Raw genomic sequence first — 14,902 nt, forward strand, 5'->3', positions numbered from 1 at the left:
ACTCCATCCCATCTTTCATTCTTTCATTTAGTAATCAGTGCGCAGACCGCCTGCTTTTACATTTAAATGTCACTGCTGTTGCTTCTTTGTCTGGTTGTCTGACCTTTCTGTCAGACAAAAAAAAAAAAATCATCCAGCCAAAACATCTCTGTGCAACCACATGTTGATTTATAGGCGTATGATGAAATTTTAACTCCCCCCTTTTCTTTCCTCCCACAGAAATTCAGACGGAGGGTACAAGAGTCCACCCAAGTCCTGAGAGAACTGGAAATTTCGTTAAGGACCAATCATATAGGGTGAGTCACTGCAGCTCTGTGTGCAGCTTATTGTAGTGTTGCATGTCCTGGACTTGGTTATATTAGATTCAAGGGGGAAAGTCTGGCATTCCCGACACCCAGAGACGCAGACGTTGACTAACCACCACCACCATCCCCCACTCCTATCTGCGCTCTGACCTAATATTACACCGAAAGCCATGTGGCAATGAAGAAAAGATGAATCGATTGATTGTTCGGGGCAGCTGACACATGAACAGCCTCGGGAAGGAAAACCCATTTTTCTTGCCGTAGTTGGGCTGCACAACTTCAGTGTTTCAGCCTGACATCCCAAAGAGATATTAATGTGAACATTGCCAAAGAGATCATGATTTTACAACAGTGAAAACACTGGAGTATTCATTTGAAACTTCAGGTATTCCAGGAAAACAATCAGCCTCAAGGAACGATCAACATCTCTGAGAGTCACACGATGTCTCAGTGTTTCGTCTTGTTTTAGATCGAAGGGTCTGTGTCTCTAACGAGAGACCCTGAATTGTAAGGAAATTAGTGAGGCCCAATGCATTCTGGGATCTGTAGGAGATAGGAGACTTTTATTATGGCAACTTCTTGATAAAACAAATGCAGCATAGGAAGAGGTAGGAACAATATTTTTTTTAGATGGTTAAATGAAGAATTACAGTTTACATAAGAGAGACTGGGCACAGCACGAACTGTAATTTATAGATGACAACAAATACAGTTTGTTTCACTTGTCAACAGTATCGGGGCAATAGTTATCAGGGACGTTCACACAGAAACCACTTTAAAATGTGTATCCACTTTTAAAGGGGTTGCTTGCTTTTATATTTGAAAACCGTTGTGTAAAGCCCTGTTTGGCTGAGATAGAAGTCTAATGTAGGTAGAAAAAGGGAGAAAGATTCTGCTCCTCTTTCCTTGAGGCAAGTGGCTCGTGGGTTCATCAGCTGCTACTGGTACATCACACCTGAATCTTTCACTGAACGGCTAGTGAGCAAGTTGCATTGTGGGTAATGGAGGCGTCACAAAAATAATGGTATAAAAATGATGACATATGTTTTTCTACTATTTCTCTACTGTTATTATATCTGGCTACAGTAAGTCCAACAGTGCCATAGAAGTGCAGTGTTAAGTCATGAACTTTTCTTTTAATGACATCATTTCCCAATTGCCTTGCTCTCCAAATACCAAAAATGTCACTTATGCGGATATGATGGACAGTTGAGCCACGTCGTAGGTGGGTGGTCACAAGAGACAAGACCCTGTCAAGGACAGGAAGAAGCAATGAGAGCATTCGCTGGCCACAGACTACTGAAACGGCTAAAATAATCTAAACTACATCTATTAATCCCTGTTTTTCTCTTTTCCTCCCTCCTACACACATATTACCTCTTACTCAAATTATCTCGTGTCCGCCAACACCGTCTCTCGCACTCCTACACAGTTTACACACTGATCCGGTTCGGCGCTTAAAACCAAAATATACTCCAACCACAGCCAGAGATGATGTCTGTCTGGCAGAGCAGTTGAAGCATTTGTTTACAAAGAATTAACTCTTTTTTAGAGACCTTATGCTGGTAAACTAGATTACATAAGTAATCTAGCTAATCTAGATTATACAATGCAGCATCACTATAGTGGAAGAGGGAGAGAGGGGAGGGGGTGGGGGCTGCTGACGACGGGGGAGCACAAGGTCACCGACTCAGACAGTGAATAATTACTGCTTCTTTTCAGAGGTGAAAACAGAGAAATGTATCAATCATGTAGGCTGTGTATAATAGGCAGATTGTCCCTGTACGAGCACTGCTGATGCTAACCCCGGCTCCCGGCAGCCCGTTTCTGACATGTTGCGCCGTGGTCATCAACATGTGGTGAATGGGAGGATTGTTAGTTAGTGTCCTGTGGTAATGATTACCGTGTGGCCTGATGAGGCCACACCTCCGGGGACTTTCAAAACACAGCCGGCCCCGCTAGGCACCGCTTTACTGGACACTCTTGTTGGTCTCATTCAGCCCCATGCAGTTACACCACAGGGGAGCTAATAAAGAAGCAGCTAGTGGATTTTAAAGCAGTTAAGCCTTTACATCTTCATCAGCACAGTACCCCTCCAACGACTTTTTTATGCCCTGCAAATGTCTCTAATCGCTGAGCAATCAGGCCTGTTGAAGCAGTTGTGACTCCAATAAAAAGAAATGGCACCTTTGTAAGATGTGATTATATAAAGATTCTCTGTGATTAATTTACAGTGCTTATAAATAGGAAGGGACAGCAGCACATAGAGACGGGAGCGGGAGCTTTCCTGTGAAAAGCTCGGCTTTTTTTGTGCAGAATAAGGAATGAAAGCGTGTGCAGCGCTGAATGGGTGGCCCACTTCAGTGCCTGTAAGGAAAGTGACAGGGTACTTTTGATCATTCTTTGGGCTTGTTGCGTTAGAAACTGTGTGTGTGGTAGAAAGATAGAAAAGAAAGGCAGACTTTAATAATGAGATTCTGTTTATGCATGTACGGATGCTTCTGCTTTCGCAAACACTTGCATGTGTGACGTGTTTTGCTGGTCTGAGCCGGGAAGCTTTGAAGTCTGTCAAACGGTCTTTACAATTCTTCTTGGCAAAGTGAAGCAGAGAGGCTGAATAATCTGAAAACATTTGTATACCAAGGTCAGGTATGGTCAAGGCCCACAAAAAACGCTAGAAAAGAAAATTACATATTACAAATTATCCAAATATACATCTTTAAAATGGTCCCACTGCATTTTTTTGGGCTTTGAATATACAAAAAAAGAAAAAAAAAGGCGTTCGAACACTGAATTATGGTCCTAAAATGTCCCCTTGACCAAATGATTTTATGTGCAAGAGTTTGTCTGCTAACAAACTGTCGTTAAGTTAACTTGCCCTCTCTCCACAGGTGGGTGAGGGAGTTCCTAAATGAAGAGAACAAAGGCCTGGACGTGCTCGTGGAGTATCTTTCTTTTGCACAATATGCTGTCACGTAAGTCGCTACTGGCCCTTTCTCTCTGCACCACTGTGGTCTATAAGCGGAACTGGTAATCAACACAACGCTGCTCCTCCTATACAGCCGCGCAGCGCCAGCACCACCATCGCTGCTGCCTGGTCGTCAGAAACACTGAGTCATTGGGGCCTCAGTGCTGACACATTGGCACTGTGTGTTATACCAACCATATGCTTCTATTCATGGATTGACTGTGTGATTATTAGTCAGTCACAAAGTCCCCCGTTCAGGGCCGAAGAGCCACACAGTTAAATGTTTAATTCACCCCTCTACTTCACCATATGTGATTATAGCCTGTCCACATTATAAATGGCTCGTTCTAAAATCATGTTTTCCCAGTAACACCGCAGCAGCACATTAAAGTCACGGACAAGACTGAAATAGATCATAACACGTATGCTTTAGCCAGCAGCTTCCTGCCAAATACAACAACGTCTTGACTTTTTACATATCACGTTTGAACCAGCAACTGTTTTTAAAATACATATCATTTATTTTAGAAAATCTCCAAGCCAAGTGGATTTGAGCAAATCCCCCCCCCCCCTCCCCCCTGCAAGGGCACATACTAGCACCTACCTTACTACATATGGACTTATAGGAGTTTGTAACATGTGTTTGTATGTGCATGTGTGGCTTTTAGTGATCTTATAAACAGCAGTGTGTTTGGTTTATTAGGAAGTGGTTTTATGTTGCAAGAGTTGATGACAGTCTGGTTAGTTTAGCATGTTAGCCCGGTTAGCTTTGCTAAGTTTGTCACGTTAGTGTTTTACTGACTGTCAAGGAAATGTCTTTCTAGCAGAAGTCATGTGTGTTTGAGAGACCGATGTTTAACCAAACTTCGGAGTGTTTTTAAAAAAAATTTTTTTTTTTTTTTTTTTTTTTTTTTTTATTGCTATTGTCGCGTTTAAAAATAATTGTTTTCGGTTTTACAGACTTACATTTTAGTAAATTATATGCATCCTTGCAAAAATGGGTACGTATTTAACAAAACGGATAATGGTTGCTGGTGTCAGATTTGTATCATTCTTAAATAATGTTAATGATAATTAATTATTAATAAGACAAAGTTAGATCGGAGTAAATGTTGACGTGCGCTCTGTGCCTTATTTTAGTCATGTTTCCATCATTTTACAACAGTTTTGATGGCGACTGTGTGGAAAACAACCCGGAAGCTGCGATGGATAAGTCGAAACCCTGGAACCGCTCCATAGAGGACCTGCATGGAGGAGGCACCCTGCCGTCTCCCATCACTGGGAACGGTATAACCCGAGTCGGGCGACATTCCACGTTACGGTACGACACACACACACACACACACACACACACACACACACACACACACACACACACACACACACACACACACACACACACACACACACACACACACACACACAATATATACCACGCTCACTGATGGTTAAAAAGATGTTAACCTTGTGCCTTTGCAGCTTTTTACAGGGACTTCTACCATTCTTTCTACCGTGTCTTTGGCTGAAGCAATGTGATTATTTTGAGAAGTCATACATTTCATATGATGCCTCCGCCACTCCTTTGTGTAGTCATGAGATCTGTAAGACTTTAAATGGCTTAGGACACATGCAGGAGGAAAATACCATTTGTCTGAATTTTTTTGGCTTGTCAAATGCTCGACACATGATTATGACACCAGTGACAGCAATTTTTCACGCGACTGACAACAAATATTTTTCTGGAAAAAAAACCCCATTTCTGTTGTCATTTTTAGAAATACCAAAACAGACCCGTTTTTTTTTTTTTTTTAACTCTAAACCTACTGTGCAGAGGATTTCACAGCAGTTTATTCATAAGCCCCGCTAATATATGCTCTGAAGCACAAATCTCATTCATTTGTGCATTATTTCTCTAATCCTCTTTGTCATTCCATTAATGTTTCGGCACAGCAGTTGCGCTGACTTCTGTGACCTCTAATCCTTTAGTTTGAAAAGGTTAACTTCAACACATTATACACAAAGAGCACTATTGATTCAATGAAGCACATGTCTTTTTAATATAATCCTTACATGATAATCAAGTCAACAATTTTTTTTTGTCATTCTTTGAGTTGTTTTCTGTTGTTTATCTTGAATAGAAATTCTTGCTTAATATGCAAAGTAATTTAGATGCTAATCTAAGTTTGCCAGTATGGACAGTCATAGACTGGTGTGTGTTCTGTGTAGACCACACCTATGTGGTAAAAATGTACCTGTGAAAATCGGTGCAAAATTGGAAACCTGCCATGGGTACGTCCTGGACTTATCTAGAAAATCATAAAATTCATACTCTACTTTAGCTTGCGATAGTCACTAGGCAATCATGTCTTGTTTTAATGTCATTTGCATATATTCTATCTGTGCTTTATTTATTGATACACATGTCCAAAATCAATTTATAGGCCATAACAAACTTTGTACTACTATGGTGCGTCACCTTCTTGTGTCAACACTGTCGAGCGTGTGCAGTGTGTGAAAGTGGTCCGAGTGTCTTCACTGAGGTTGACTGTCTCTTCTCTTCCTGTCCCGGTGTTCCTCCGTAGTCATCTGCTCTTTTGTCTGCCAGTCTTCGACAGCAGGCAGGTCTCAGCTTCGCTCTGCTGGCTTACAGTGAGCTCTCTGCAGCCTTAACCCTGCATCCAACTTCCTTTTCAAGACACACACACACACACACACACACACACACACACACACACACACACACACACACACACACACACACACACACACACACACACACACACACACACACACACACACACACACACACACACACGACACATGCACACTCCCCCTGCCTCATTGTAGTTTATGCCTCCCTGCTAGTGCTGCCCAGTTTATTTGTCCTACTGTCTGTGTTGGGGATGTGAATTATTTGTACTGCCAGCCCACCCCCTCCTGCGCTTCAGACTGAATTCTCCTTTCCTTGGAGCAATTTTTTTTTTTTTCTGCACTCATTGTTCCTGCCTCTGTGTCTGTGTGCTGCTTGTGTGGCTCCCTAAATGCCATTCTGTGCAGAAGCTAGCCTAGTTTCTACACCAGCCATTTCAAAGCCAAATGCTAGGCTACAATCAGTTCAGATAGAATTGTAAGCTTCTAAAAATCTTCTGTATTTTGGATGCAATATTGTCACATTAATTATGAAAAAAAAAATTCTGATCTGATAATGATTTTATAACTCTTAATGTCCATAATACAGAATCTTTTGCCCTCATGCTTCTTAGATTGGCTTTAACCTAGCATCATCAAAACTCAATATCTGCCAACTACTAGATGCCAAAACTAAGTCTTGTCTATGTGTCTTCTGTAAACTGCCATCTTGAAGGACATCGAGCACACTGAGCTGTCCAAAGTGTTCTCAAATAAGACGGTATGGCTGAAGAGTTACATGGAGTTAACTAGTAGCATGTAGCTGTGTGAGACCTGTAGTTCATAGCCTGTAGCTATTCAATTCAATTTTATTTTATTATTTTGTATTTTATAGTTATAGTAGTAGTGCTTAATGTTGTTCTGTGTTGTTATTTAAATCATGTTTTCTTTATTCTGCTCTTGCTGTTTTGGTGTCTGGATTTCTAACCAGAACATCAGATTCTGGGTGTCTCCAAACTTGTTCCTGCTTTGGTTTAAAATCTATCAGATGTGATTTTACTCAGTCCACAGCATGTAACCTCTAGTTTTGGGCCAACTTTGATCACCTTTCCCCCATAGAATAATAAATGTGATCCTATTTGACAGTAGCGTGTCTTTTAAATTGAGCACATTATTCCTCCCCTTCATATCTCATCACTTTACCAACTGCAGTCATCACCATATTACTTTCGATGTTATTTTAACTGCTGTCTCTGTAGCGCTTTGTCCTTACAGTAGATTTAACTTTTAATGTTAGAACAATTTTTCATTACAAAACTGAGCTGTATCGAATTTCCCTCCCACTTTCTTCGATCTGATTACGGTAACACTTTATTTAGGTTTTCAAGCTTTTTTGCTAGAAAGCTGCATTGTTAGATAATGAGTTTGTTGTCCTTCAGTACAGTTTCTTGAATAGTTTTAGTTCAGTGTCTGTGTACTGTAAATCCTTCTGGATCCGCTGTGTTGTGTTACAAAAAAATTTAGTTAAATCATTTGAGACGTGTCGAAGCAGATCAAGGTATTTTCTGGTGTTGTGTCATCATCTATCATCACTTGGCTTTGTGATTAAGAAACACTGTTTACTCATTTCCTGCTAAAACCTCATTTTTGGATGTTGATTAATCAGGAGAAGAAAACCCCAGGACAGAAGTCCTTTAAGATTATTCTTCCTGCTGTGTGAAGCGGAGCGCTCCAGTTCTGTCAGAAAGAATCTCATGAATCGACTGCATTTACGTCAGGGAGCTTGTTTTGCACTCGGCCGGCACCACAGTCTGCTGAATGCAAAGTGTAGAAATACTCGGAATTAAACACCAGTTCTCATTGCAAACGTCAGATGTGGACTTGTGTGAGAACAAAAACAACGTGCTTCAAGTTTTCTGGTTTATTTTTATGTTTATTTCAAGATGAGTTATCAATCATCTTTGTTCTGAAGTTGCTGCATCTTCCTTAAAAGCTAGTCTCGTCTTTTCCAGACACACACACACACACACACACACACACACACACACACACACACACACACACACACACACACACACACACACACACACACACACACACACACACACACACACACACACACACACACACACACACACACACACTGTGTTGTGACTCAGTGGAGTCATGCCTTCAGGCACGGGAGCTGACACGAATCGACGTGTCTATCAGTACCCTGAAGACACATTTTTCCCCAGAACTCGCTGGTAATTGAACCGTGTGACAAAAGTCTGAAAATATACTGTTTTGCTGTGACTGGCTCTGCATATTATACAGTAATACTGCTGCTCCAGCATTTCTCTTATTGTGAGAGCTGAACCAGGAGTAGAGGCCTTGCTTTTGTCCACATAAAGCTGCACAATCATTGCGCTGCATGCAAATGGCTGGCTGCTATTGTGTTAGCTGTAAGTGATATCTTTGTGAAGGATGGTAAATCAAAACAATTGAAAGAAGGCATCCAGTGGCCCCGTGCGTGGCTGTAGATTATATGGCCTGTGTGTGTGTGTGTGTGTGTGTGTGTGTGTGTGTGTGTGTGTGTGTGTGTGTGTGTGTGTGTGTGTGTGTGTGTGTGTGTTAATGTAAGGTGGTGTGGCAGTTTAACAGCCTGCCTGTGTGAAGGAGACGGTGTGTGACGAGGGCTCATTTATAAATAACATCTGTTTTCTTATTTGTCCGGTCCTTGTGGACTCTTGTTTGTGTTCAGACACTCATCGACTCATCCATTATTCCTTTGTCACTGATGTGTTTTTGTCTTTTCTATAATTCATTTTTTAGTTGCAACACACTGCCGAGCCGGAGAACGCTGAAAAACTCCAGACTGGTCTGCAAGAAAGACGACGTCCACGTCTGCATCATGTGCCTGCGTGCTATCATGAACTACCAGGTCCGCCCTCTGCACTCTACACGGAACATCCACACAGACTGCATGTCCCTCTGAGCTAAAGCCAACTTATCTAAGTGAAGCCAAATTCAATTTGCTCACTGCTGGCTCTCCATGTTTCATATATTATGTAGAGGAATGCCCTCTTGCTTTTTCAGTGCCCTGTCTTCTCTGTTAATTAGCTTATCTGTCTTTGTCTTTCTCCCTCATTTATTTTTCATCTTCCAGTATGGCTTCAACATGGTCATGTCGCACCCACATGCTGTGAATGAAATTGCACTAAGCCTCAACAATAAAAACCCAAGGTAAGTTGAAACCTAAAGTTTAAAACAACTTAGAGCTGAGAAAAACTCAGAAGGTCAACGTGTGAAGCTCCAAAACTCAAGTTTCTCTTTGCTAATGAAAAAGACTCTGTCATTAAAGATTCAATAACAGATTGGTTTGATTTAGAGCTCTATAAATTCAGTTATTTACCAACTTGGACTCAGATCCATAATGGACATTAGCTTCAGTGCACCTGGACAGTCTGATCCAGACTTAGTGTCGTTGTTGCTCAGGGCCACATTTCATCCTAACAGACGGGCCAGGGCACCGCTGGCACACTCCACTCCACTGACAGCTGCTTACAAAGAAAGATAGCAGGACTTGTGTGGGTGTGTGTGTGTGTGTGTGCGTGTGCGCGCGTGTTTTCACTTCGTGCCCTGGGGTTTCAGGACTTCCTGAAAAGTGGACATGGAGTCACTTCACATCACCTGTCATATTTTGTCTCATCCAGACAGAGAAATCTTGCGTGAATGAACTGTAGACTGGGTTTTCAGGATGTTTCTGTCCTGTGTGATGTAACACACACACACACACACACACACACACACACACACACACACACACACACACACACACACACACACACACACACACACACACACACACACACACACACACACACACACACACACACACACACAGTCTGCACAGGCCTGAAGTATTCATTTTTTATGCTTGCCTTTTTAACCAGTGGATAGAATGAAAATTTCTTTTGACTTTGCAAAACTTTTTATTGCTAACTGAGTTAAACCAACATTCATATCCTGGGTGTTTCAGCATGATAAGAATTTTTATAAAGTTGATTAATTACATAATAATGTGCGCTTCACTTAAAAAGACATTAATTGTGAACATGTCGGTCCATCCCACACAGATGCTTCAGTGGTGACATGATTGTAAATTACACTGTTTTCCATTTTGTCTGCTCCATGTTTAAGTACAGGTTTGCTGCTGCGCTGGCACTTGTCATTTACTAACTATTCCTGACATTATTTTCTCCCTGTTTTACAGAACTAAAGCTCTGGTCTTGGAGCTCCTGGCGGCAGTTTGTCTCGTGAGAGGAGGCCACGAAATTATTCTCTCTGCGTTCGACAACTTTAAGGAGGTACGAGCTGCATGGAGGAGGCGAAGTGGGGTCTGAGGAGACGAATATGTCATTACATTTCAACTGTGCAGTTTCAAACAGTGACTCAGCCCTGGAGGAATGTTCCTCCTAACTCTTATGAGACCAGCCGATTCCTTGTTGCTTCAAAGGGATATCGGTTAGAAATGAGCTCTTTGTCAACAGATAACAGACACCAATTTAGCTGCATAGCACAGGATGAGCTGCTCAGCCCTCAGAGAAAACCGTTATGTGTGCAGATTTGGCAATCGCATCAAAGCTAAAAAAAAAAAAAAAGCAGGGAGACAGATGTAATAGATAGCCTTGACTTGACCCTTTGCCTGTCTGGTTGAGGTATTCTGGCTGCTGGAGAAAGGAGTGGGGGGTTAATGATTACGTGGGCGCTAACAGCAGCCCCATTTTGTAGCATATGGCCCACAAACATGGGCCGACTGCAGTTAATGTAATATTTACACCCCTGAATGAAATATTGAGTGTTGCTCTCAGCGGCTCTGGCATTAGTGGGAGGATAAGGCTTAGAAAGAACGTAGCTCATCTAATGAGATGAGGGCTGAGAAATTATTATGATACTAAAAGCTGCTGGGAGCATGTGAGGACAGATTTTTTTTATAGCGTGATGTTGACTCCATCATGCCTGATTATGGTTGCTCTGGGTTTTTTTTTTTTTTTTTTTTTGCTGAAAAGTGCCACTTTGTTACGTAATGTTGTTAGACCTATTCTGCTGAGTGACTTTGATATGTCGCTGGATGATGGGGCTTCATGTCGAGGCTTGAAGCATTACACTGAGGTTTTTGGATATGCGCTCCTCTTCGTTCTTCCTCCCCTCCTTTATTATGCTCTGTCTCCCTCATTGCCCTGCAGATGAACTCTGTGAACTGCAGAGCATCTATTGCTCCTCTCTCTTCTTATCTTTCTGTCTCCGTCTCAAATTCCACTCAAACTAGACTTTACTGGCAAAACAAAAATAGTACACTGTACAATTATCATTGAACACACTGTCAGATGTACATAAAATGCAAGAAATATTCGGCAGCACTTCATACATAATTTATTGTTTTTAGTAATCTTTCCCTTTTTCTGAGATTCTGCTAAACGGTGAAGTATCTATTTATTTTCACCTAATATTGTGGATTATATATGATTTAAAGCTCCATGAGGTACCTGTCCCAGCTAAATTTAAAAATAAAAGCATTTTTCTTGTGTGACTGTATACAAGTGGCATTTAAATAAAAGCCTAAATATCTTATGGGTCACCTTTTATGCTCAGCATAAATCACAAGGGGTGGATTGGATTCATTTATACAAATCACTGATTCCATCCATTACTGTGGGTTCCTATCTATACCTTCTCTCGGATAAAGGCAGTAAAGTGACATGTGCTTTGTTTTCGCAGGTATGTATGGAGACGCAGCGATTTGAGAGGCTAATGGAGTACTTCAAGAACGAGGACAACAACATTGACTTCATGGTAAGTCCATAGACACTCTAATGACTATTGATTGTGCTGCAATCCCTCGAAAACCCCATCACTGGACAAACCGGAGATGGCTTGTGAAGTTTTTTTTTCCAAGCCAAAGAATACCAGACTGAATGTGTTCCCATTCATTTTTCAATGCTGTCAAGAGAAAGCAATTTGAAATGTAATCTGTGAGTCAGACAGATGTCCTTACATATTTTTTTTAAAGCTCATAAATAACGAAGTTATTAATGGGACGATCAGTCTCTGTGAGAGGTTTCTCATCACAGCACAAACTACAAATGTGTGGTGCAGTGCATCAAACTGGAGTGGCCCAAAGCAGAGAACTCCTGCCAAGTCTGTCATTTCCAGGCTGAGTAGTGCTAATTAGTCTGGCAGAAAAGAAAAAAAACAAAAACACTGAACAAAGTGCCAGTTCATACAGGATTTTTTTTTTCAAAGTACGTATCCATCGTATCCATACCTATCCACTCTAATGGATTCAAGTGAAAACCAACAGATGCTGTGTTTGAATAGGGTTTAATGAGACTTTGAATAGGACTTCTGTCGCAGGTTTTGCTCACGGTCCCCCGGTGGGGCTTCGTCCGACAGCAGCACTAAAGCAAACAGACTTTGTCAAAAGCTGCCATGTCACACCGAGACAACTGAGCTTCTTACAGGAAGTTCATTAAACCATTGTCAGTGTGAGGAAGAGTGTGTGTGCGCATGTGTGTGTACATCAGACAATGTGAGGAGATCCCACTTGATCTGTTTATGCAAGCTCGCATATGGCAGCCAATACCGTTGAACCGGCTGATTTTGCTAATTTGTTTTTTCAGATCCCTTTAATCTGCCAGATAAGCTACTCTGCCAGCTAAGCGAGCAAAATAACGAGGATTTATTCACACAATTTCAAGGGAGGGGATATAAAAAAAAGGCAACAGATATGATAATGAGCATTGAAACAAACCATGGAAGTAGCAGCCTGTTATATAAGAACCGTAAATCTGTTTATTGGCACACTTTGTATTGTCATCAGACTGTGTTTCATGCTCACAAAACATTTTTAAATATTTCTAATTACAACAGCATTTAAACAATGTCTTAAAAACCTGTACTATAAATCCTACAGTATATGCTGTGTATCCTCTCCCTCTAACTTTACCTGTTTATGTTCCTTAGGTGGCATGTATGCAGTTCATCAACATTGTCGTGCACTCAGTGGAGGACATGAACTTCAGAGTTCACCTACAGTTCGACTTCACCAAGCTGTGTTTGGACGACTACTTGGAGGTGAGTTGAGACGTAATGCTGCAGGAGAAGGAGACAGACAGACGTCTCTCTGAACATTCCCAGTCTTACAGTTCAGCTCAGGCCAGAGCATAGGTTTTCATTACAGCACTCCTGAGACGGCAACCACAGAAAAGCAGTCAATAATGGCTTTTCCATTACTTCAGAAAAGAAAATCAGTCAGTTTTGTAGACCCTGGTCTGCTGCCGCTCTGCAGAGACGAGATCGATGTTGGCCTCCGAGGCTGTGATGTCATGTGATGAAGTGAAAAAAAATGAATTCTCCTCTTCATTCACTTTTTGTGTCCTTTTTCTAGAAACTAAAGCACACGGAGAGCGATAAGCTGCAGGTCCAGATCCAGGCCTACTTGGATAACGTGTTTGACGTGGGAGCCCTTCTGGAGGATGCAGAGACCAAAAATGCTGCCCTGGAGCGGGTGGAGGAGCTGGAGGAGAACATGTCACATGTGAGAACCCTCGTGTTGATTTGATTTTACTCGCTGACATCAGGCAACGGACTCCTCCGTCTCATTTTCTTTCTCCTGCAAAAGGCTACATGATAACGTCAGGAAGCTGATGACAAAGTGAACGGATGGAGTGCACAGCAGTTTGTTCTATGATTTACTGTCAACCCACGTTTTCACTTCCCTGTCAGCCACCAGAAAACACACAATCTTTTTTAACATTCATAACATGAACATGTTAAATGCTTTATATTACTGCCCCGCTGGAGTTCTACGTCAATATATTGAGATAAATGTTGTCATTGCAATCAGCTCACATCACCTTTGTGACCTTTTTCCTCCTGGCTATTGTTTTCATAGATGACAGAGAAGCTGCAGGACATGGAGAACGAGGCCATGTCCAAGATTGTGGAGCTGGAGAAGCAGCTGATGCAAAGGAACAAGGACCTGGAATCTATCAGGGTCAGAATCTCTGTTCACTGACATCTATTCTTTAACTTGATGATAGTTGGTTATTAGGTGTCCACACTCGTGGGAGAATACCATACTTGAGCATCCATCATTACATACACTGCATACCCATTTTTATATGGATTAACTGTATACATGTGTACCTGTAGTATCAAAAAAAAATTGTGTCAGGGAAAAACACAAAGCACTTTTAACACTGCCGCAAAGTATAGATAGTTAGAATGTCTTTATATAAAGCTTGTCCTTATTATACATTAAAATTGTGAAATGATCTACATCAACAACAAGTACATTTTAAGATTTATTTTTCTGTTGCTCCTTGGTTGTTCTCGTATCTTTACAACTCTTAACTTTTTTTCTTTTGTTTTTTTTTTTTTTTTTCCACACAGGAAGTCTACAAAGACACCAGCTCACAGGTGCACTCGCTGCGTCAGATGTTGAAGGAGAAGGATGAGGCCATCCAGAGACAGAGTAACCTGGAGAAGAAGATCCACGAGCTGGAGAAGCAGGGCACCATCAAGATCCACAAGAAGGGAGACGGAGGCATCTCAATCCTGGCTTCGCCCCCCTGCGGTGTGGAGGGTGTGCCCGGTGTCATGCCTGGAGGAAGCGGTTCAGCTGTCAGTCCAAACCACGCAGGCGTAGCAGCGAGTTCGTCTGCGCCACCTCCTCCGCCTCCTCCAGCACCTCCACTGCCAGCGAATGGCACATGTAGGTTTAACATTAGCACAGCTTAATTAGCTGAATAAGAACAAATAATAACCACAGATCAGTGATTTTCCAAATATCAGGATTTAAAAATGTTACAGATGTGGACTTCTAGGGACTTTTTATGTAAGATGGTTTTATTCGCATTTACCTGTATTATATTATCTGTTCAGGAAATGCTTCATCATTTACTGAAACATGACTCCTCTGTTATGTTTCCGCCTGACAACCTCCGCTGTGTCTCTC

General features: G+C 41.7%; 1 protein-coding gene across 5 annotated transcripts in view; it reads left to right on the forward strand.

Annotated features, from left to right (window-relative positions):
• The window catches only part of LOC138620958 (formin-like protein 2), a 49,750-nt gene that overhangs the window by 23,613 nt on the left and 11,235 nt on the right, over window positions 1-14,902 (forward strand). For all 5 annotated transcript variants that reach the window (XM_069698640.1, XM_069698642.1, XM_069698641.1 and 2 more), the window contains exons 4-14: window positions 220-296; window positions 3,197-3,280; window positions 4,439-4,594; window positions 8,716-8,824; window positions 9,050-9,126; window positions 10,157-10,250; window positions 11,662-11,736; window positions 12,907-13,017; window positions 13,331-13,480; window positions 13,838-13,939; window positions 14,338-14,659. In XM_069698640.1, the coding sequence (XP_069554741.1) occupies window positions 220-296; window positions 3,197-3,280; window positions 4,439-4,594; window positions 8,716-8,824; window positions 9,050-9,126; window positions 10,157-10,250; window positions 11,662-11,736; window positions 12,907-13,017; window positions 13,331-13,480; window positions 13,838-13,939; window positions 14,338-14,659 (1,357 nt within the window). The remainder of the gene's footprint in view (window positions 1-219; window positions 297-3,196; window positions 3,281-4,438; window positions 4,595-8,715; window positions 8,825-9,049; window positions 9,127-10,156; window positions 10,251-11,661; window positions 11,737-12,906; window positions 13,018-13,330; window positions 13,481-13,837; window positions 13,940-14,337; window positions 14,660-14,902) is intronic.

The sequence above is a fragment of the Brachyistius frenatus genome, unplaced genomic scaffold (genome assembly GCF_029030835.1).
Source record: "Brachyistius frenatus isolate BFR_SWC_R1_liver_20210118 unplaced genomic scaffold, ASM2903083v1 Contig_27, whole genome shotgun sequence".
Lineage (NCBI taxonomy): Eukaryota > Metazoa > Chordata > Actinopteri > Embiotocidae > Brachyistius > Brachyistius frenatus.